The sequence below is a fragment of the Oncorhynchus tshawytscha genome, unplaced genomic scaffold, assembly GCF_018296145.1.
Source record: "Oncorhynchus tshawytscha isolate Ot180627B unplaced genomic scaffold, Otsh_v2.0 Un_contig_8799_pilon_pilon, whole genome shotgun sequence".
NCBI lineage: Eukaryota > Metazoa > Chordata > Actinopteri > Salmoniformes > Salmonidae > Oncorhynchus > Oncorhynchus tshawytscha.
The window spans coordinates 120,724-144,172 of NW_024609746.1; the positions used below are offsets into that span (position 1 = coordinate 120,724).

General features: G+C 41.7%; 1 protein-coding gene across 1 annotated transcript in view; it reads left to right on the forward strand.

Moving 5' to 3' along the window:
• The window catches only part of LOC112214382 (synapsin-3), a 120,548-nt gene extending 103,172 nt beyond the window's left edge, over window positions 1-17,376 (forward strand). The window contains exons 11-14 of the mRNA XM_024373068.2: window positions 12,921-13,052; window positions 13,240-13,270; window positions 13,425-13,587; window positions 14,763-17,376. Of these exons, the coding sequence (XP_024228836.2) occupies window positions 12,921-13,052; window positions 13,240-13,270; window positions 13,425-13,587; window positions 14,763-14,886 (450 nt within the window). The 3' untranslated portion in view covers window positions 14,887-17,376. The remainder of the gene's footprint in view (window positions 1-12,920; window positions 13,053-13,239; window positions 13,271-13,424; window positions 13,588-14,762) is intronic.
• The last annotated feature ends 6,073 nt before the right edge of the window (window positions 17,377-23,449 follow it).

Here is a 23,449-nt window from a genome sequence, read left to right on the forward strand (position 1 = left end):
ACAGAGACAATTCAGAGGGGTGTGTGTGCTCGCGCATGTGTCTGTGTGCATATATGTATGTGTGCTCGCACCTGTGTGTGTGGTGCACAGTTGATTTACAGTGCAACTGGCAGCTGTTGTGAGTAACTGTCCCTGGTGCAGCAGGCCAAGCTGAACCCATTTGTAAGCCACTGTTTTTGATGAATAGTTCTGTTCCCAGTGTTAATTTATTTCATATCAGGCGTTACCTATACTTTTGATCTTATGGAAAATACAACGCCAATTTAACATGTTATTTTTCTTGGTTGCATTCCATAAATCATTAGACTTTTCCAGTTGCAGAGGGTGATTAGACATCATTTCAGTGCTAGCCTGTTTGTGATATGGCGAACTATAGGCTGTATCTACCACAGTATAACTTTGTCCAAAACACATTTTCTGGCATTCAACGGTCCATATTAAATATGTCATTAAACTCACTGTACCACTGAAAGGAGGAAATTAAGGACACGCATACAATGGACTCCTCTGTGCTTTTCCTCTAAACACATTACCATGTACTAATGCAGCAATGGAAGTTAGGAACACTCATGAATGTTAGCTAAAATGAGATAAACACAGGAATGTTTTCATACCGAAACCAGTTTTGCTTTCAATGACCTTTTAACCTTGAGATTACTGATGTTTTAGCTTTTACTCATGCACATACCCTTCTCAACCATTTTGAAAACTGTATCTCCGATCTGCATGCTCATCACAGATCCCACACAGCACTCTCCAATGTGATGTGTTTATGTGCAATCCCCTCGTGGGAAGTTTGATTTAAAATTCCTCTCATCCCATTGTCTTTGATCCATACTGACGCATACGGCCTAGTGCTCTGAGATGTCCATATTTAGCCTGCTCTCTAACATGCGTCAACATTCTCTCTTAACCTGGTGTTTCTAGGGTGGAGGCCAGCCTCCCACCTACCAATCTGTCATCCTCTTTCTCTCTTCCCATTGTAGGAAGGGCTTATAACCAGTGTGGCTATTGCAAGAAATCTCCACAGGCTCTCCTGAGACTGTGTGTGTGTGTGTGTGTGTGACACTGCATTCTTATTTGAACGGCCCACAAGGTCTGAGACAGACAGGGACCGCAGCAGTGACACAGTCACGTAACGATGTTGACAAGGAGAGTTCTACACACACACACACACTGTGGCGGCAGGTAACCTGGCGGTTAGAGCGTTTTGCCAGTAACTGAAAGGTAGCTAGTTTGAATCCCAGAGGCAAAAAAAAGTGAAATCTCTCTGTGCCCTTGAACAAGGTCCTTAACCACCAGTCACCGTTGATAATGGCACCAAATTAAATTCCTCCAAATTACACACACCCCTCCACTTGGTGGAATTTAATTAGTGTGAATGGGAACATAGTAATATTGCATGTCCCTGGCAGTGGAAACTTGTTCGTGTTCCAGACAGACATTACACATGGTGACACCTCCCATTCATGAAAAGTAATGGCTGTTTACATTCGCTTCATATAGAATCCACTGTTATTGATCTCAGCATGTGGGTCATTTCACTAATTCGGAGCAAGAACAATTTCATAAAGACATGCATTCAGATCTCGAGGTTAAATACAGAAATTACTATAGTAAGAGCCTATTAAGTACCAAATAAAGTCACAGGGTTGACAATTTAATCTTAAATCAGCCATAAATCCCCTTGTGACGGGAATGGAAGCTTGTTGTGTGCAAGAGGGAATGGCAGGGAATGGCAAAAAAATATGGGTATTCCAGGAAGCCTGGGGAGGTTCCATGGCAGAAACCTGCTAAAGAGAGGTCAGAACCCATTGTAAATCAGTGATGCCTCGTAACACATCAAACCAATCAAATGCCTTGCTTGGGCGGAGCTCCAATGAAGCTCACCAGATTAGTGCCGTTGGAGCAACAGTGTGCGAGGACAAAAACAAATTAAAACAACCACTGGTGACAAAACATTTTAGAAAATTTGTGGCACACTGGTTTTCACAGTATTTCTCATTTTGAGATGAGCTAAAGCTGCAGCAAGATGGGAGAAATGGCCTACAATGCTGACCATATCAATATTTTTAATATTGATGTTTCTGAACTGTATTTGGCCTTGAAGGCTAGCGTGAGGGACACAAAGTAGCTTGCCACAATGAGGTTTGTTTTGAGAAAAGTCAACTAACCTTGAAAGCTACGTAGGTATAACTAACTAGCTAGCTACTATCTAATTCACTTTCTCTCTCAATTATAAAGCCAACAAAATGTTACTAAAAACAGCATATTATTGACCTGAAAGGTTAGCTGTGTTGGCCCAGTCCCTACTGTAGCTTATCCAGGGTCAACAATACTGTACATAAAGCTATGGGAACAATTGCAATCATTTTGCAAGCAACATTGCTAAAATTAATATCATAAAATGTTACCTGTAATGCTCATCTCCTGGAACCTACTTGTTATCTCCTTAGGCCAGTAATGCTATCATACTGTAGGCCTATGGCTGCATTGGCGATGCATGACGAGCTGCAAAATGGATTCACATGGCTGATATACTGAGAGTGACAATCAAATAAAACAGATTGGAGATCTAACCACTAGACAAAAAGGAAATGTTAATTTGAGAATACAACAGACACATTAGAGACAGAACCACTTCCCCTCTTTATTCCTGGCGTGTAATATGTGATTAATCAGCAGAGACACTAATTCATTTTGAATGATTAAAACAAGTTTAAACACTACACCGTGGCAGGTAGGCTAATGGTTAAGAGCGTTGTGCCAGTAACCCAAAGGTCGCTTGTTTGAATCCCTGAGCCTCCTAGGTGAAAAATCTGTTTATGCCCTTGAGCAAGGCAATTAACCCTAATTCCTCTTGTTAGTCGCTCAGAAAAAAACAGAGCCATGATGTTGAAGGAATTGTCCGTAGAGCACCGAGACAGGATTGTGTCAAGGCACAGATATGGGGAAGGGTACTAACAAGAATCAACACTTCAAAATGTACAAATAAGCTAACTCGTATGTTTAATTGAGTAGTAACAAGTAGGCTATTATTACTAACGCACCAAATCAGGTAAACAAAAAAAACTCCATACCAGCGGTGGCCAACCTTGCACCACTGGTCTCTGATCTACTGGGTGAGCAGACGTCTATTCCAGCCCAGCAATAGCACACTTGATTATCAACTCATTAGATTTGATAAGTTGAATCGGGTGTGTTATTGATGGACTAAAACGGAACCCTGGACACCCAGCAGAACTCCAGCAGGGTTGGCCTGATCCAATTGTAATAGGTTTATACACTGTGATGTTTAACTGTATTTTTTTGTATACAACATTTGCTAACATACAGTGCATTCGGAAAGTATTCAGACCCTTGACTTTTTCCAAATTTTGTATTAAACAGTTTTTCCCCCCTCAATCTACACACAAAATGCCCCATAATAACAAGGCAATAACGGAATATTAGAAATTTTAGTAAATGTATAAAAATATATATATATATATATATATATATTTAGTTGATGTCAGAAGTTTACACTTATGTGGGAGTCATTAACTTGTTTTTCAACCACTCCACAAATGTCTTGTTAACAAACTATAGTTTTGGCAAGTTGGTTAGGACATCTACTTTGTGCATGACACAAGTAATTTTTCCAACAATTGTTGACAGGCAGATTATTTCACTTATCATTCACTGTATCACAATTCCAGTGGGTCAGAAGTTTACATACAGTAAGTTGACTGCCTTTTAAACATCTTGGAAAATTCCAGAAAATTGTCATGGCTTTAGAAGCTTCTGATAGGCTAATTGACATCATTTGAGTCATTTGGATGTGTACCTGTGGATGTATTTCAAGGCCTACCTTCAAACTCTTTGCCTCTTTGCTTAACATTATGGGATAATGAAAAGAAATCAGCCAAGACTTCAGAAAATAAATTGTAGACCTCCACAATTCTGGTTCATCCTTGGGAGAAATTTCCAAACACCTGAAGGTACCACGTTCATCTCTACAAACAATAGTACGCAAGTATAAACACCATGGGACCACGCAACCTGTCTCCTAGAGATGAACGTACTTTGGTGCGAAAAGTGCAAATCAATCCCAGAACAACAGCAAAAGGACCTTCTGAAGATGCTGGAGGAAACGGGTACAAAAGTATCTATATCCACAGTAAAACGAGTCCTATATGGACATAACCTTAAAGGCCGCTCAGCAAGGAAGAAGCCACTGCTCCAAAATCACCATTAAAAAAGCCAGACAGCGGTTTGCAACTTCACATGGGGACAAAGATGGTACTTTTTGGAGAAATGTCCTCTGGTCTGATGAAACAAAAATATAACTGTTTGGCCATAATGACCATTGTCAAAAGGGGAAGGCTTGCAAGTCAAAGTCCCAATCGTGAAGCACGGGGGTGGCAGCATCATGTTGTGGGGATGCTTTGCTGCAGGAGGGACTGGTGCACTTCACAAAATAGATGGCATCATGAGGCAGGAAAGTTATGTGGATAAATTTAAGCAACATCTCATGACATCAGTCCGGAAGTTAAAGCTTGGTCGCAAATGGGTCTTCCAAATGGACCATGACCCCAAGCATACTTCCAAAGTTGTGGCAAAATGGCTTAAGGGCAACAAAGTCAAGGTATTGGAGTGGCCATCACAAAGCCCTGACCTCAATCCTATAGAACATTTGTGGGCAGAACTGAAAAAGCGTGTGCGAGCAAGGACGCCTACAAACCTGACTCAGTTCCACCAGCTTTGTCAGGAGGAATGGGCCAAAATTCACCCAATTCATTGTGGGAGGCTTGTGGAAGGCTACCCAAAACGTTTAACCCAAGTTAAACAATTTAAAGGCAATGCTACCAAAATACTAATTGAATGTGTTAACTTCTGTCCCACTGGGAATGTGATAAAAGAAATAAAAGCTGAAATAAATCATTCTCTCTACTATTATCCTGACATTTCACATTCTTAAAATAAAGTGGTGATCCTAACTGACCTAAGACAAGGAATTTTTACAAGGATTCAATGTCAGGAATTGTGAAACTGAGTTTAAATGGATTTGTGTAAGGTGTATGTAAACTTCCGACTTCAACTGTATATCACATTTACATCTGTATTCAGACCCTTTACTCAGTACTATTTGGAAGCACATTTGGCAGCGATTACAGCATATTTTTGTGTATGACGCTACAAGCTTGGCACACCTGTATTTGGGGAGTTTTTCCCATTCTTCTCTGCAGATCCTCTCAAGCTCTTTCAGGTTGGATGGGGAGCGTCGCTGCACAGCTATTTTCAGGTCTCCAGAGATGTTCGATCGGGTTCAAGTCCGGGCTCTGGCTGGGCCTGCTCAAGGATATTCAGAGACTTGTCCCAAGGCCACTCCTGTGTTGTCTTGGCTGTGTGCTTAGGTTCGTTGTCCTGTTGGAAGGTGAACCTTCGCCCCAGTCTGAGGTCCGTTCATCTTTCCCTCGATCCTGACTAGTCTCCCAGTTCCTGCTGCTGAAAAACATCCCTGCGGCATGATGCTGCCACCACCATGCTTCACCGTAGGAATGTTGCCAGGTTTCCTCCAAATGTGACGCTTGGCATTCAGGCCAAAAAGTTCAATCTTAGTTTCATCGGACCAGAGAATCTTGTTTCTCATGGTCTAAGAGTCCTTTAGGTGCCTTTTGGCAAACTCCAAGTGGGCTGTCATGTGCCTTTTATTGAGAAGTGTCTTCTGTCTGGCCACTACCATAAAGTCCTGATTGGTGTAGTACTGCAGAGATGGTTGTCCTTCTGGAAGGTTCTCCTATTTCCACAGAGGAACTCTGGAGCTTTGTCAGAGTGATCATCGGGTTCTTGGTCACCTCCCTGACCAAGGCCCTTCTCCCCCGATTGCTCAGTTTGGCCTGGCGGCCAGCTATCTAGGAAGAGTCTTGGTGGTTCCAAACTTCTTCCATTTAAGAATGATGGAGGTCTTGGGGGCCTTCAATGTTGCAGAAATGTTTTGGTACCCTTCCCCATATCTGTGCCTTGACACAATCCTGTCTCGGTGCTCTACGGACAATTCCTTCGACATCATGGCTCTGTTTTTGCTCTGACATGCACTGTCAACTGTGGGACCTTATATAGACAGCTGTGTACCTTTCCAAATCATGTCCAATCAATTGATTTTACCACCGGTGGACTCCAAGTTGTAGAATCATCTCAAGGATGATCAATGAAAACAGGATGCACCTAAGCTGAATTTTGAGTCTCATAGCAAAGGGTCTGAATACTTATGTAAATAAGGTAGATTTTATTTTTAATACATTTTCACCAACATTTTTTAAATGCTTTAAACGTCCTCCCACAAAATGACCTGCCCTATCCAGCAGCTTACACTGACTCCTTCTACTGACAGCTGGAGCAGCAACTTCATGCTCTTCCATGGATGTTATCTACTAATGCATTTGGAGTCTGTTTTTAATTTACAATGATTACATCAAGATAGCTAGCAATTAGAAAGTGAATTAAATGTCATCAGCTAGCTAACTTAGCTAAACAGTGTGTAAAGTTAGCTAGCACCTCTATTTAGTTTTTTAGTAATCTTACAAAAGCTAGCTAATAATACAGTTCACACTGCATCTGTTTTTTGGGGCCTTACAAAATAATAGGCGACCTTCACGATATTGTCGGTGGTAGCAAAGCACAACCATGTGGACGAATGAAGACGAGAATAAAAGTGTGTTTGTCACCAGAGTGGTTTTGAACGTGTTGTGATGTTTGACTTTACCAGCATAATCCACACTTGATAACTTCAAAACGAGCACTTAAAACTAGCATAGGCAACAACTACCCGGATGGAAAACAGTGATGCACATAACGCACAGCACCCCTTCTACGCACGTGTGGGGGAGGGTTCTTGAAACCTGTTTTTGCAATAGAAAATTCTCCAGACCTCCCAAGGGAGGGGTGACAACGACATGATTTTGGAGGTATGACAACACGAGACTAATCTATGGGTAATAATAGAGTTAACTGGTTTTCCACCAGAAATGTCCAAAAAGAGTAGAACCAGCACACTTTCTTTTACAGTATGATTTGACTATTAGATATTAAATGTTTCTTTTGAAAAATATTTAAATAGGAATAGTTTCACCATTATTAAAGCGAGAGTTTAGTTCACGTAACAGAGTTGACCTTAACATAAGGGATGGTCGTAAAATGAATCGTAATCACATTAAATGAATCATCAAATGACTTTGTCAAAGCCACAAAATAATGAGGGCTTTACAATAATGGTAAATACTTTGGGATAAAATATTTCTAGAATCACAGGATGCACGAAGGGACAAGACTACATTTTGGCACTTTAGCTAGTTTTTATTAAAATATTGGATTTATTGAGTTCTCCATGTGGTTTATATTAAAAGGCACTTCATTTAATATAACAGACTTTTAAATATTGGTACGCAATTTCTACTGAAAATATCAAAGGGATGCAAACGGCACTCTTTTTTTTGTTTTGTTTATGGAATTACCCATATAGCATATCTTTATGTTGGCCTGTGTTGTGATATTACAGACATCAGATAGCAGATATGTTTTGTATCAGATTAGATTGTGATGTCTTTGGGAAGACCGGTTGACTGTAATGTATAGGAGTCATATGGAACCATGGGTTATTATGCTTTTCATGCAAAAAGGAAGATTGAGGGAGCATTTGAATTTCAATCCATCATCTGCCACTGTAAACCATGACTGCCTACCCCCCGTCAGCCTACCACTATCCAGAAACTCACCTAACAATACTAACTTTGCTCTCCTCAACACTTGATCAATGAACAATGAAAGTCCCCTTGCTCCGTGAACATATATCTGACAACAAGCTCCTCCTAACTGAAACTTGGCAACACACTGGTGATTTATTTTCTCTTAACCAAGCTACTCCCGCTGGTTATGGCTACCTGTGTCACCTCCGCTCCACTGGCCGTGGTGGTGGCCTCGCTGTACTGTACAACTCTAAAATCGAAATAACCTACTGTCTCTAAATGACTGAACTGTCACTCCCTACTGTCACTCCCTACTGTCTGTAAAGGACTGAACTGTCTCTCCCTACTGTCTGTAAAGGACTGAACTGTCTCGCCCTACTGTCTGTAAGGGAACACCCCTCTGAAATGGACAAAAATTAATGGGAAGTCATTGGCACCGTACGAAACATACATGGTGTCCAATACCACTCAATTCGGCGTCGTTTCATTCAAAGTTGATTGCAAATGCCATTTGGGGCGGCAGGGTAGCCTAGTGGTTAGAGCGTTGGACTAGTAACCGGAAGGTTGCAAGTTCAAACCCCCGAGCTGACAAGGTACAAATCTGTCGTTCTGCCCCTGAACAGGCAGTTAACCCACTGTTCCTAGGCCGTCATTGAAAATAAGAATTTGTTCTTAACTGACTTGCCTAGTTAAATAAAGGTAAAATTAAAATAAATAAATATGGCAAATGCCAAGTGTAACACTCCAAAAATCCAACAGATGGCGAGTGCGTTCCACCGTGATTTTTCATATTGCAAATGTAACACAAGTCAAGACCCAAGAGTAAAAAAAAAAAATCGAAAGAATTTCAAAAACACGGTCCAGGAAGCACTTTAAGGGGGTGATAAGTTTTTGAAAAACATCATTTGGTGAACTGTCTCGCCCTACTGTCTGTAAAGGACTGAACTGTCTCGCCCTACTGTCTGTGAAGGACTGAACTGTCTCGCCCTACTGTCTGTGAAGCACTGAACTGTCTCGCCCTACTGTCTGTGAAGGACTGAACTGTCTCGCCCTACTGTCTGTGAAGCACTGAACTGTCTCGCCCTACTGTCTGTGAAGCACTGAACTGTCTCGCCCTACTGTCTCTCATTTGAATACATTGCTTACAAACCCCCCCCACTTAATGTTGCTTAGTGATATGAATATTCATGTGGACTCATCAAACTAAAAACTTGTCTCTGTTTTCATTCCTGTTCTGGACTGTTTCAATATTACCCAAGATGTAAATTTTCCAACTCACATCAATGGACACATACTTGACCTCGTCTGCTCTGTTGGCCTCAACCTAACTCATATTTCGCCCTCCCTGTTCCCACTGTCTGACCACACGATCCTTAATTTCTCACTTGCCTCATACTCACAACACTGACAAACGCCTAATCTCTTTCCGTAACATCAAAGTTGTTGACCCCCTCCAACTCTGATGCCATCTGCCCTGCCCTGCCCCGCCCCTTGACCACGCCCCCAACTCACCTAATGAACTAGCTGCCCAATTCAATACTACTCTATCTGACTCCCTCAACTCTCTGGCCCCCCTCCAAACTAAACGGGTCTCCTCTTCCCCTTGGTTTACCCCTGAGGTTCATGCCCTGTCAAGCAAGCTGGCTGCTGTCTGGAGTGCCTGAGCAGGAAGTCTGGCCTCACTGTCCACGCTGAAGCATACAAACTACACCTCTCCTCTCTGCAACTCCTTCTTTCAGGTTTTCAAGGACAAGATCACCAAAATCAACTCATTACTGACTGATCAATCTCCCTCAGCCACCCCTCTCCCTGTCAACCTCCCAACAGTCACACCTGAAACCTGGCTCTCCAAATTGGCCCTATTTGACTCCTTATATCAAAAAACTTGTCAAAACTCATGTATTCCAAGTGTACAACTTGCTCCATGGATCATCTCCCCACTGTTCTTATCAAATCCTGCCTTCCTGTTCTCTGTCCATATATCACACACATTGTCAACCTCTCCCTCGCTAACAGAACTGTCCCCTACAACTACAAAACATCTGCAGTCACCCCAATCTTAAAAAAGCCAGGACTGGACACTACCCTCCTCAAATGCTTCCACCCCATTTCCAACCTCTCCTTTCTTGCCAAGACTCCAGAACCTACAGTTGCCTCCCAATTACAAACCCACCTGCTAATCAACAACCTGTTTGAGTCTCTCTAGTCTGGTTTCCGCCCCTCCACAGTATTGAAACTGCACTCCTCAAAGTTATCAATGACCTCATCTCTGCTGATGCTGGTGCCCTCAACATCCTGATTCTCCTTGACTGGAGTGCCGCTTTTGACACAGTGAGCCATCAGATCCTCCTCACCAGGCTGGAGGGCCTGGCTACAATCATGCCTCACAAACCGGACCCACAACATCTCCCTCAATGGCCACACCTCAGACTCAGCTGCAGTTATACAGGGTGTTCCCAAGGGCTCTGTGCTGGGTTCCTTACTCATCTACATCCTCCCTCTTGGTCAGATCCACCGTCACATCAACCTTGACTTCCACTTCTATGCCGATGACACCCAGATCTACCTCGGCAACCAAATCCCTCCTCAACCCACCTCTGACGAACATTGAATCCTGCCTCTCTACAATAAAAACAAAACTTCCTTAAGGCTCAACAGTGATAAAACAGAACTTCTCCACCCTCACCAAAGCTGGCAACCTCACCAATGACGACACCACTGTCTCTCTCTCCCTCCATGCACAAAACCTTGGCGTCATCCTGGACTCCACCCTTTCATTTGACTACCACATTAGACAGACTGTTTAAACCTCATTCTTCCACCTCTGAAACATTGCCAAGGTCAGGTCGTTCTTCTCCCGTCCTGCCACTGAAACCCTCATACATGCATTCATCTCCTCCCTTCTTAACTACTGCATCTCACTACCCTCCAGCATCAAATCAAGCTCCCTCCATAAGCTCCAAATGGTTAAACTCTGCAGCCCGTCTCCTCACCAACACTAAGTCCTGACAGCACTTTGGCGACAGGGGCTTCTCCAGGGTTGCTCCAGCCATCTGTGACTCGGAGTCCATCACTATCTTTCAGGCCCTCCTAAAGCCCCACCTCTTTGGCAAGGCCTACCCTTAAGACCCCCCGTACACACATATATACAAGCAAAGAAATACACTACCAAGACACTCCTCTCTTCACCATTCTGAGCAGTACCTAAGCCTTACCCTACCACTTACCCAAACCTGGTTCATATCCAGATCCCAACCCTCCTCATACACTGATCCATGTATTAATGTTTAGTCTGATGTTTTGATTTGACTCCTGTTTTGTCGTTGTTTTTTCATTTCTATAATTGTAAAGCGACTTTGGGTCCTTAAAGTGCTATATAAGTTCCATGTATTACTAGCAGTATTCAACGGAAAATCGTTTGCATGGATAGTTCAACAACATCTGTGTGAGAATTTTGGCACACATACTTAGGCGTACATCTGGCACTTGCCATTTCACACAAAAAATGTTGCACACTGTCATAGAAATCTCTTAGCTAACGTAAACAAACAACAATAGCCTCTTTGGAGTTTCTGTATTGTCCGGCCGAGTACAGAGTACACCATTTCCAACCCTTAATCTTTCCATTCCAGAACACAGTGTCCAGACCAGCAGCAGGAAAGAACATTGTGCAGCCCAATAAAAGAGGAGAAAAACAACACCTCTCCATGTTCTAATACTAAAGGGCAACTAACTGCAGCCTTGTCATCTGCTAGATGAGTCTATATCCCAATAAATCACCAGGGTGTAACCGGTACTCTGGCTGCCACTGCACCACGTTTGAAGTGGCTCCTGGCTTGCAGTGGGTCCCGGCTGCAGCTGCCAGTCCTCCAGGGCTCAATCAGTCCCAGTCCCTTATGGTTATGTCCAGAGGTGGAAAAAGTACCCAATTGTCATACTTGAGCAAAAGTCTGAAAGTATTTGGTTTTAAATATACTTAAGTATCCAAAGTTAACCAGACCTCGTAATTGTCTTGTTTTTGTTTTGTTTACAGATAGCCAGGGGCACGCTCCAACACTTAGACATAATTTACAAACAAAGCATGTGTTTAGTCTGTCAGATCAGAGGCAGTGGGGATGACCAGGGATGTTCTCTAATTGATAAATTAGACCATTTTCCTATTCTGCTAGCATCCAAAATGTAACAAATACTTTTGGGTGACAGGGAAAATGTATGAGGTAAAAAAGTACATAATTTTCTTTAGGAATGTGGTGAAGTAAAAGTTGTAAAAAATATATAAATAGTAAAGTAAATTACAGATACCCCAGAAAACTACTTAAGTTGTACTTTCAAATATTTTTACTTAAGTACTTTACACCACTGGTTATGAAAAAGGGGCAACACCAACAGGCACATCACCTGCCCAGTTCTCTTCCTTCTACCCATCTCCCAGCTGCACGCACACACACACACACACACACAGACACTTGCCTGTGTACATGGGGCACATGGATGAAAGGACTTCTGTCTGTTTACAGTGTGCTCTGGCCACAATGCGTGCAGCGGCCTGATACCGCTCTGGGGACACAACACATGCATTCGGCTGGCAAAGTGTTCCCTCCGTTCTCTCCCTCAGCCTGTGAGACACACTTTCCTCTGTTTTTGGTTCTCATTTGGTGCGGCATTGGCACAACCCTCTCATGCGGAGGAAAGCATGGCTGTTGGATCGGTGGAGAGCCACCTGCTTTGCCGAGATGGTTTCAAACAAAGCACGTGTTGTGAGTTGAAATGCTACGGTGTTGAGTCAATTATCTATGTGGCCGTGCCATGTCCTGACATCCAGTGTCCACCCATAAGTTATGAAATAAGTACTAAATGTACTAAAATAATGACCGGAATAATATGGGGGAATCACAACTCTCATGTTTATGCCTATAGTACTGTATACACATTTCAGCAGTCAATAGACTCCTTTAACCATTGTGCTCTAACATCAAAACTGTAATTGTTTCACCCCCTCACCATCATCTTCATTAGGCCTAGCTACTCAAATAAGATGTACAATACCGCTCTCTAGTGGCAAGAATGAAGTCAATCATGTTAAATGGATTTACAGTGAATCTCCCATTTACTTGCATTGACTCAGTCCTGAATCCCTGCTTATACTGTCCGTGTTGTTCTTCACTCTGATTGGTGTACCTCTCCTGTGTCATCTAGGTGATGGACAGTTCCATGCCTCTGATTGGTGAGCACGTGGAGGAGGACAGGCAGCTGATCACTGATCTAGTGATCAATAAGATGTGTAGCGTGCTGCTCGGTATCAACACACCACAGCCCAGTGCTGTGAAGGTAAATCTCTTTCACCTCTTCTCCAGAGTGTAACACTATTTTGGATTTGTATTTGAATTGATTATGTAGATTCGATCTCAGAAGTAATGAACAATTGCTTCAAATAAGCCCTTGTGTAGGGAGTATATCAAACCAACCATGCATCATGCACTATTACTGTCCATTTTCAATGCTTTTCATTTCACAGCCACAGACGACCCAGCCAAGAAGGGCCCAAGGTAAAGAGACCTCCATCGACATCTTATCACCAGTTTGATTGCTACAACAATTGATTGCTGTTGTGGTGAATATGAATATTATGAGTGTTGAGAAATACACATAGTAGGGCCTTGAGTGTTTCAGACGAAACATGAGTGTGTGTTCGCACTGCAGGTGGGCATCGCTCTGGCTCTGGTTCTCCCTCCCAGTCAGCCCAGGGTTCTCCTCAGCGAGCTCGCTCAGCTAACACCTCTCCCAGCCAGGACTTCCAGCCAGGACCCATCCCACCTCCCGCCGCCACCGGCCCTGGCTCCCAGAAACAACCTCCTCAACTGAAGTAAGTGATCAAATGCCTCAAATCTCATTTCCATGATCAAGGCTGATATTAACACGGGTGTGTAATACTAATACTAACTCAACAGAAGAATATAATTAAGGCATAAGGGGCTGTGTTATATGGCCAATATACCATGACTGAGGGCTGTTCTTATGCACGACTCAACGCGGAGTGCCTGGACACAGCACTTAGCTGTGGTATGTTGGCCATATACCATCAACCCCCAAAGTGCCTTATTGCTATTATAAACTGGTTACCAACATAATTACAACAGTAAAAATTCATATTTTGTCACATCGTATACCACGGCTTTCAGCCAATCAGCATTCAGGGCTCGAACCACCCAGTTTATAATGTCTTATATTGGCCAAATACCACACCTCCTCGGGCCTTATTGCTTAGGATCTCTAGTGAAAGTTCTGTGAAAACCTTAAACTGTTTGATCATTAAAACCTTCTGGGTGAATACTAGGAATATATCTACTTGCAGAGGAGATCTGTGCAGATGCCACAAACGGCTGCTAGATGGAGACATTGTATAAAGATTTTACCGTACATGCTCCTGTAGCTCGACTCTTCTTGTTTACTAAAATACTCTATTATAATCTCTGACATGCCAACTTTTGTTCCTGTTTAATGGCTGTTAATAATGGCCTGCATTTACAGGATGCTCAGCTCCAGACACCTCTTCAGAAAATAATATGTGATAAAAGTGAAACTACCTCTAGTTTTAATTCTCTCGGAACTCCTCCCTAGTTCAACGTGGATTGGCTGTACATGGCAAAGGGGTTGTTGGTTGGGCAATTTGCAACTAGATTTCTCCACAACCATTCCTCAGTTTGCCTCCTGGCTCAGATACACTTCTAAAGTTTGACTGTATTTCTGTCCATGTCGTTGGCTTTGCTATAATAAACATTAACTTGTGTCTTCTAAGATTAAGCTCCTTTGTAAAAATGTTGTTGGCCTTAGAGAGCAAAGTGCACTAGTTTATTCCCTTTTGTGTGTGTCGTTGGCCAGCCTCTGTTGATCAAACTGTGCAGTGGCGAAGTTGGCAGAATACAATCCCCTCGCCCCTCTTCACACATGTGCATGCATGAATGCACGCACATACATCCACCTTCTCCATGTTGCATGTCCCTCAGGCCTCAGCCTCACTCTCACTTTCGCTCCTTGCAGCAAATCCCAGTCGCTCACCAACACCTTCACTGAGACCCTGAAAGGGAACGCCACGGACGATGAGGCCAAGGCAGAGACCATCCGCAGCCTGCGCCAGTCCTTCGCCAGCCTCTTCTCCGACTAACTTCAACAGATTCCCCATATCCATCCGCCTACTGTCAGCCATTGGCCTCCAGAAGAGCTCCAAGATACCATTATTTTACAGGGCGCGCGCTCAGTCAACCCACAGAGCGGGATCTACCTGTCCACCACTTCCTACTTCCTGTTCTTACCCATAAATGGCAGGTTGAGAGCGTCCACCTCTCAGAATCATCCGTCAATTCTTTTTTTATACTACATTAGGCTATAGTTCATCTAGTACTGCTTGGTTGGTGTAGTTGAGATGTAGGTTTGCATTCAATTTGTTCATCTGATTCATTCTTTTGGTCATATTTGTGTTTTATCAACTTCAAGGATGTTGATATACTTTGGGAGTTCAATGCAATATTACAGGATTTATAAATGACCAATAATAGTGTATGAGCTAGGTTTACCAGCAATGCTTAGCATCTTGCCAGTCTCATTTCATAGAAATACGATTGCCATGTCTTGTAGAACCATACATATTGATTGGCTGATATTACAATATAATGATTTGTGATTTTGCTTTGGCCTTTGAGTAACAAAGTATTTTTGATTTAAAATTCCTTGCATTAGGTCAAGATAGTTTAGGCTATATACTGTACCTGTCAATTTGCAATTCTACGAGGCGGAAATATTATCTTAAGTCTTCCATCACAGACAATTCTTCCCTAATTCTAAGCATTTATGAACTATCCAGTGTAAATAGCGCTATGAACATTTATTTATTATTATTATTGGGCATTTGATTCACTACTATTCCTTTGCTGTGTATTGAAAGGTGGGAATTATGTACATAACACAGAGAAGAAGAGCTGACGTCTTTGCTTCAATGGTTATAAGATCAGTTACCTTTAATTCTGTACATACCGTAAGGTTGCAAATACTCCTGGGACAATTACATTTACTTCTGATCCTTGGGTTTTGAAGCGTTGTCATGTCTATAGCTTATATCCACTTCAGGAAATGACAGTCATCTTGTAATACTCAGAATATGTGCATATGTGGTAGCTATCTACGCTAACGACACTATCTGATAGCGGAGTGTCCATATTATCCCCCCCCCATCTCATTATAATAGAGAAGGACGGACCAATCACATGACTGGATTGTTTGTTCTTTTGACTTAAGTGCAAACATTTTAAGTCTCTGCGCCCAAATGGATTTTCTTTTTAGGGTAACATTTTTGACTGGTATGAAAAATGCCAATTCTATTTCATGGATTGAATATTATTGTCCCCATACTTTCTTTAGTAATTGCACTTCAAGTCACACGATCAGCAATATGGGTGAAATTAAACTCTCTCCATCTTGATTTAAATGCATTTTTAAACCGTTAAGATTGTCTTTTCACTTTCAAACTATTTATTGTCCTAAACATATATGCCAATCATAGTAAGGTATTATTATCAAAATGGACCAAATGATATGTTTGTATTGTAAAACCTGTGTGTTTTATTTATTTTGTCTGTTGAATGTGAAATGCTTCTACAATTCAAAGTACCGACTACTATGAAAAGCCATAACAAAACAATGATTTACTGAAAATCTGTTTTTTTTGTTGTTTACTCGTTATCACTGTGAGTGTTAGTTACGCTTCTAACGATTCAATCATTTTGCTTCTACGAGTGTTGATTTATCGTGTACATGGGTATAATGCTGTAAGCTTGTGAATGCCACACATCCATAGTGATTTATTTAGTCATTTGTTAATTGACCATTTCAGTAAGCAAATAATGTTAATTAGGCACTGAAGAAATTCAGAATTGAGTGGTGAGGTCATCTAGTAACTACCTCAATTCCAGCAAGCTGTGCTGCTAATAGTAGTTACCACTAATACTGTGAAGTGGGTGGAATTAAGACCAAAAAAAAGAATGGCTTTCACTTGACCTAATCTGTATGTCTGCATGTAATCCTACAATTTTAATACTAATGTTCATACAGTAAATTTGATGTACTGTCACTCAAGTAGTTATTTCCTGTGAGTAAAAGGCAATAGACCCATAAATGAGTCTATCTACGGTCAATAACTAAATGAATATGACATGGTTTTCATATCATCATTTACATTTACATGTCATTGCAATGGAGAACTAACGGCAATAGCCCTTAAAAAATGTATGCTTATTAAAGTGTGCCCTATGCCATTCAACAGATGCTCAGAAGTCATCTACACCAGCGTTGAATAGCCGTCCTCATCTCTTATTTTCCAATCTAACAGAACCTACTGTCATATATCCTCTTATGATGAGCATCTGCTGGAAGGCATTGTGTGCCCCCCTGTGTGTTACTGATATACGTGTGGCATGAAAACTGACCCCTGGTGTGCCTCTGGTGTAACAATATTGTCATGTAAATAGTTGCTGTTGTCTGGCTGCTTATACTGTATGAAGTATGTGATGCATAATGTGTGGTAGTGTTATAGATGCAAGTTATTTTAACATTGTTTTGTTATTTTTTTCAGTTTTTATTAAAAGTGACATATTTTATTACACTTAGTGGTTAAGTCTTTTTATTTTTTGTATTGACAAAGCATTGTACAGTGACTATTATAAACCCCTGTTATACAACCATGTAATATCCCATTCTCCATCTCAGGTACTGTAGAATGCATAGCATCATGTCCCCGTTGTCTTTGTCATAAGGAATACCCAGACATGGGATCTTTAGGGCGTGAAACTCATAGAACACCGAGGATTTACAAGGTGAGTACCCACAAATCAATTTACGGCAACATTGGAATTATAAGCACTTTCCATTTTCTCTGACTGTCTGTCACTTTGCATTTAAAGCATACAACTTTATTAACTACCACCAACCCACTTTCTGTTTCTGAAGTCCCAGATTTCAGTGTGAGTGTCTGATCACAGACAAGTCTTCTCCATTTAAGGCTGTTAGTGAGTCCTCTGACTTCTCTTGAAAGCACACAACTGTCAGGATATTTATTGATAAATCCCAAAATTCCTTCGACTCAGATTCGTCATTTATTTGAGTTGGCGTGAGGTCTGGGTCTAGAAGTTGGGCAGGGGTAGGAAACTGTTCCTGAGTGCCCGGAGGTACTGCAGGATTTAATCCCAAATAGGCACCACACTTCGCTACTAAATGTTCCTATGGTTCTAACAAAGAATTTAGCTTTAAGATGCTTTTGGAAAACCGGGCCCAGTTCAGTGTTTGCCTAAATTAAAACCCGCCTAGGTTTCCAGGTCGGATAAATAAATACAAAATATAGTGCCTGTGGCACTCAAATCAAATCAAATCAAATGTATTTATATAGCCCTTCGTACATCAGCTGATATATCAAAGTGCTGTACAGAAACTCCAGGACCAGTGTTGCCTATCCCTGGAGTAGGAGATTGGCAACGGCCTGGGCCCATTCCAGACCAAATAGTTTTCTGAATTCCTTACTTTGCTATGATCTGGACTGTTAAGAAGTGAGTAAGTGAGTGTTTAAATTTAGTCTCAAGTGAGTATTCCTTTGACCTCTTGGTTAATTTACGATGAGGATTAAAATCGGGCTTAAAAACTTGCATACCTGTACATATCAGCTGAGTAACATTACACATAGGGCCTGTCTCTGTAAGGAGTTTTCTTTTTCGTCAAAGCACTCGTTTCAGTTAACTCCATAAAATGAAAATGACCTCTTGCCCCTCAGGTGCAGGTGACTAGTGTGAGGTGTCATATATGAATATAGGTGCTGAAATAACCCATACCATGGTTTCACCCTCATAGTTGTGGAATGTGTAGAAATTATAACTGTATCCTCACTGTCCAATTCTGAGTTTTAGGGTGCCAGGGTGTAGACAAAGGGACTGCCTGTGCATGTCACGCATAAGTACATCGTCATTAAAGGTGATGACATAAGGCCACAGAGTTATTTGACTGGCCTCTGCAAGTGATATTTAAAGGTGTATATAGTATTCTTCATAAAATACCTCTGATGGAATGTTGATTTTTGCATTCACCTGCAATGAAAAAATATTGTAGAATTCACAGACGAGGCAAATTCTCTATTTCCAGATTTGTTACATAATACTTGTAATTATTTATTCACCTGCGACATTAAACTAACATTTCAGTTTCACCCTTGTGTAAAAGCAGTGGTGAAAAAAGTACTCAATTGTCATACTTGAGTAACAGCAAAGAAACGTTACTTATACTAATAGAAAATTACTCAAGTGAAAGCTACCAAGTAAAACACATCTTGTGGAAAAGTCAAAGTATATGGTTTTAAATGTACTTAAGTACAGTGGTTGAAAAATACTCAACTCATACTTGAGGAGTAAATGCTATAAATCAAATTCTTTATATTAAGCAAAGCAGACCGCACAATGTTCTTGTTTTTAATTTACAGACAGTCAGGGGAAAATGCCAACATTCAGACAGTTTACAAACACAGTATTTGTGTTTAGTGAGCCTGTCTGATCAGAGGCAGTAGGGATGACAATGCGTTATATTAATAGCTGTGTGCAGGGTTCTACACTTTTCCACTGGTGGCACTGGTACTGCTACCAACTCTTTCAGTGGTGGCACCAGCATGCAATTGGATCACACCAATTTTTTATTTGAGATAGTTTTCCAAATAATTGATAATGACCTGGCCTGTGTCCCATAATGTGCCTGCATTCCATACAGAACCAGGCTAATAATAACTAGCCATCTTTTAAAGTAGCATGCCCTTGTGTCCTTACATTGATTTGGTTAAATTTACTGTAACAGCAAAGAAAAATCTTTCAAGTGGAAAATGTATTTATTGCAGATTTCGAAGTGCCATGTGTTTCCTCTAGAGGGCAGAATTTGAAAAAGCAATACTTGATACCAAAATGATACCACAGCAGCAACAAAAGGTTCAGGTTTTCGCATTCAAAAATGTGAATTCACAGAGATACCATGACGAGATCCTGAGGCACATTCTCGTGACATTCATCCCCTGCCATCACTTTGTTTCAACATGATAATGCACGGCCTCATTTCGGGAAGGATCTGTACACAATTCCTGGAAGCTGAAAATGTCCCAGTTCTTCCATGGCCTGTATACAGGTCATCCATTGAGCACGTTTGGGGTGCTATCTCCAGTCATGTGAAATTCATAGATTAGGGCCTAATCAATTTATTTAAGATGACTCATTTCCTTTTATATGAACTGTAAAACCTTTAAAATTGTTGCCTGTTGCATTTATATTATACAAAATACAGTATTTTGCAATGTTTTCATTGATCCATCTTTTAATCTTGGCATCAAGTTTATGTTATGTGTAATGTTCCCTGTGAATTGCTGTACCCGCTTTGTTAGTTTTAACAGTGGCGAATTAGGCTACTGTGGCTATTGTATCATAATGTGCGTTTACCAGAGTAGACTACCACCAAAAACAATATAGAAAAATGCATTCCAGAACATTTTAACATGGAAGTAGATCGTTCAAATGTGCAAATGTGTTGTTCAATGTAGGCCTACATTCCATGAGACGTTTGAAAAAACATGCAGGGCTCGACATTAACCTGTTTAGCCCCTTGTCCTTCAAATAATGAGGTGACTGAAAATGTTGGCTAGAAATCAACACATTTTGTGCTCTTGTAGGAAGCAACCACTCCCCCATTGTTGACTAGAAATTAGCTATATAACTGGGCTAATAATTCACAAACTACCAAAGAATATGAACAGGTGGCTACATGCAGCTCTTGCCTTTGTTCTCGAAACAAGCGCACCTACTGGCGACTGCTCGTGCAGTAAACAGATTGGCACAGATCCATATAATGCTATTTAATTTGCATATAGGCTTACTGCAGCTCTGATTGGCTGTGCACCGGTCTGTGTAGAGTGAATTGTGCTGCTTGTCAATGCAATCGAATCCTACTCCGATGCGCTGTGCCTACGTTTTGTTTCAGTATGTTAAATTGGCTAAGATTGCGTTGATTCGAGCTCAATTCCCACAGTAGATCGCAACGTTGCTAGTGTTATCTAAAGGGGGGAAACTTGACTGATGTTCAATCTCCTGTTTCTCTGCATTCGCTGATATTTCTTATCAACTCACCGGTGAGATGCGCCCTAAGCGATGACCGCACACTCGACTGCAGCCTGCATACCAGAGACAGCCTCAAGCTCTCCAAGAACAGCATAGGCAAGTGTGAGGCCCAACACAGTCTTTCCTTTGCTGAAGTGCTCAAATAAGCCACTGGCAGTTGAAGCTGTGTCTTGGAAGCAGTTTTTTGCCATCTCCTCTAGGTTGCTTTAGTACCCACTCATACTGCCCTAGCACAGCTCTAATAGCAGTATTCAACACAGTCCACCTTGTTGGACATAGGGGTTTCAGGGTAGTCTGATGTGTATCTTCGGACGTGGCAATTGATTAAAAAATGCTCTTAAACTTTCCTGACTGGCTATACAGGACACCTAAACTGATGGACCCAAGAAAGGGAATCCCGGATCAGTGGGGAGGCTGAGCAGCCAGCCTGTGTTATCAGATTTACAAGGTGTGCTCAACAATGCACATAGAGGGCTAATGGCTCTTGCCTCCTCACAATTGCCTGTGCACCTGTGTATTTTCCTGCCATGTTTGAGGCACCATAGTGACTCTGCCCACGTAAGCCAGACATGGGCAAATTGAGCCTCAACAATACATCAGTTGCAATTCCCCTCGTCATCCGTGTGGCCTCTAAAGACTTGTTCCTGTCTTGCTACATGTCGCACTGAACTAACAATTTTCATCAAGCAATGCCTTGCCGCTGTTTCCCCCACGCGCTGGTTAACTGGGCACTGATTGGATTTAGCTGGTGTGCTGTTAGTTACAAAGTGGCGGTGGGTTTGGCAGTTGTGCTGTGAATTTTACAATGGCTTTTCTCCAGGTTCTAAATCCAGCACTAATAAAGGCAGCATCTGCTCTTTGGCCAAAAGATGGGGGGGTGCAAGACTGAGTTTGGGAAACCTTATTTTAAGTGACCTGGATGGAATGGAGTCAAATACAGTATGTGGCTTCCATATGCTTGATGTTTGATTCCATTTATCCAATTCAAGCCATTACAATGAGAATGTCCTCTCATAGCTCCTCCCACCTGCCTCCTCTACATTCCATCCCTCTCCTCCTTCTCTGGAAACCACCAGAAAACAGAGCAGACTGAGTATCTACTATCTATCTAGATCTATGATGATTATCACTGTGCTGGGCCAGCGTGGTCTTGCACTTGCATACTTCAGGGAGTCTATTTACAGTAGTCACCCATCTGCCACTGAGCACTGCGTCTGGCCCCAATGGCCCTCAGTGAGACACACATGGACTGGTTGACTTTCCCATTAAAATAATAAACATATTTTCAGTATAATTACATTTGACTTGCTTTAGTAGCAACTAATATGATCATTTTGTCTGGAAACCACCAGAAAACAGAGCAGATTGAGTATCTACAATCTATCTAAAATCTACAGGAAAGAAAGTGTGCTTGCATTGATTTTAGTCTGTCAGTAGAAGGCACTGCTCCTCAACAAACCAATCCAAACCTACATTTACAACCAGAGTACTTCCAGCACACTGTCAACTTAAATTACAAGGACTAAGTACTTTTTGTATTCAACTTTCTAGCTTTTCATGATCATGGATTGCACGGCAGCTATTCAGGATTGTTATTTTTCAGGTCTCAGTGAAGTTAATAGTGATTCATATATCCAATCTGAATAAATGGATATTTGGAAATAATCCACTGCGATGTGCAGTTATCCAAAACTCCCACTTAATGTTACATATGCTGATTGTTCATTCAGAATCTGCTCAATTACATTATAAAGTAGAGAGTGGGAGTAGGAGAACAAAACTTTCCTCTGTACCATTCCAAAGGAAGGAATTTTAGTGAACCCACCTGTGAGCTATGTATAGATGCCAGTCTTGTCCCTTCCATCCAAGTCTCTAACCACACTTTCCCCTCCAGGTCTGAACATGCGTCACAGCCTCACAGGGGTCCTTGTTTCATATGATAAGATCCTCCCACTCTTGGGCATGATGTGTGTGTGTGTGCCTACGCTATCTCCCAGACCTGTATATTGTGTCGGTCACCATAGAGAGAAAGGGGGGAGGGGAGGGGGGGGAGAATCTCCTTAGGTTAGAATCAAGGGAAGGCCTTGGTCGTCATGGTAACTGCAATGAGAGAGAGAGAGAGCGAGCGAGCTTAGGAGTGTTGAATGGAAGGCCACCAAGATGACAATTACCCGCTAACCAATTGTTGTGGTTATCTCTATGTGCTTGCATTTATGAGATGGAAATATTTCCTCCTCCTGCCTGTTGTCCGTAGCCTCTTGTCTAAGCCACCGTCCGTCAGTGCTTCTTCCCATCTATACCTAAGATGACATGACAATAGCCTGTCCATTATAATATGACTTTATAAAAGCCTAGGGAATAGATATTGTGCAATGGGTTTTGTGCTATGTGTTATGCTTATAGATTATGATATATCAGGGCTATTCTGATATAGTATGTAGGCAACATGACAATCAAACAGCAATACATTGGTGAATCGTTCCTGTTGAATAGCACGCTACTGAATGCTACAGGGTGGTCCCTCTGTGAGAATAACATGTGGTGTTA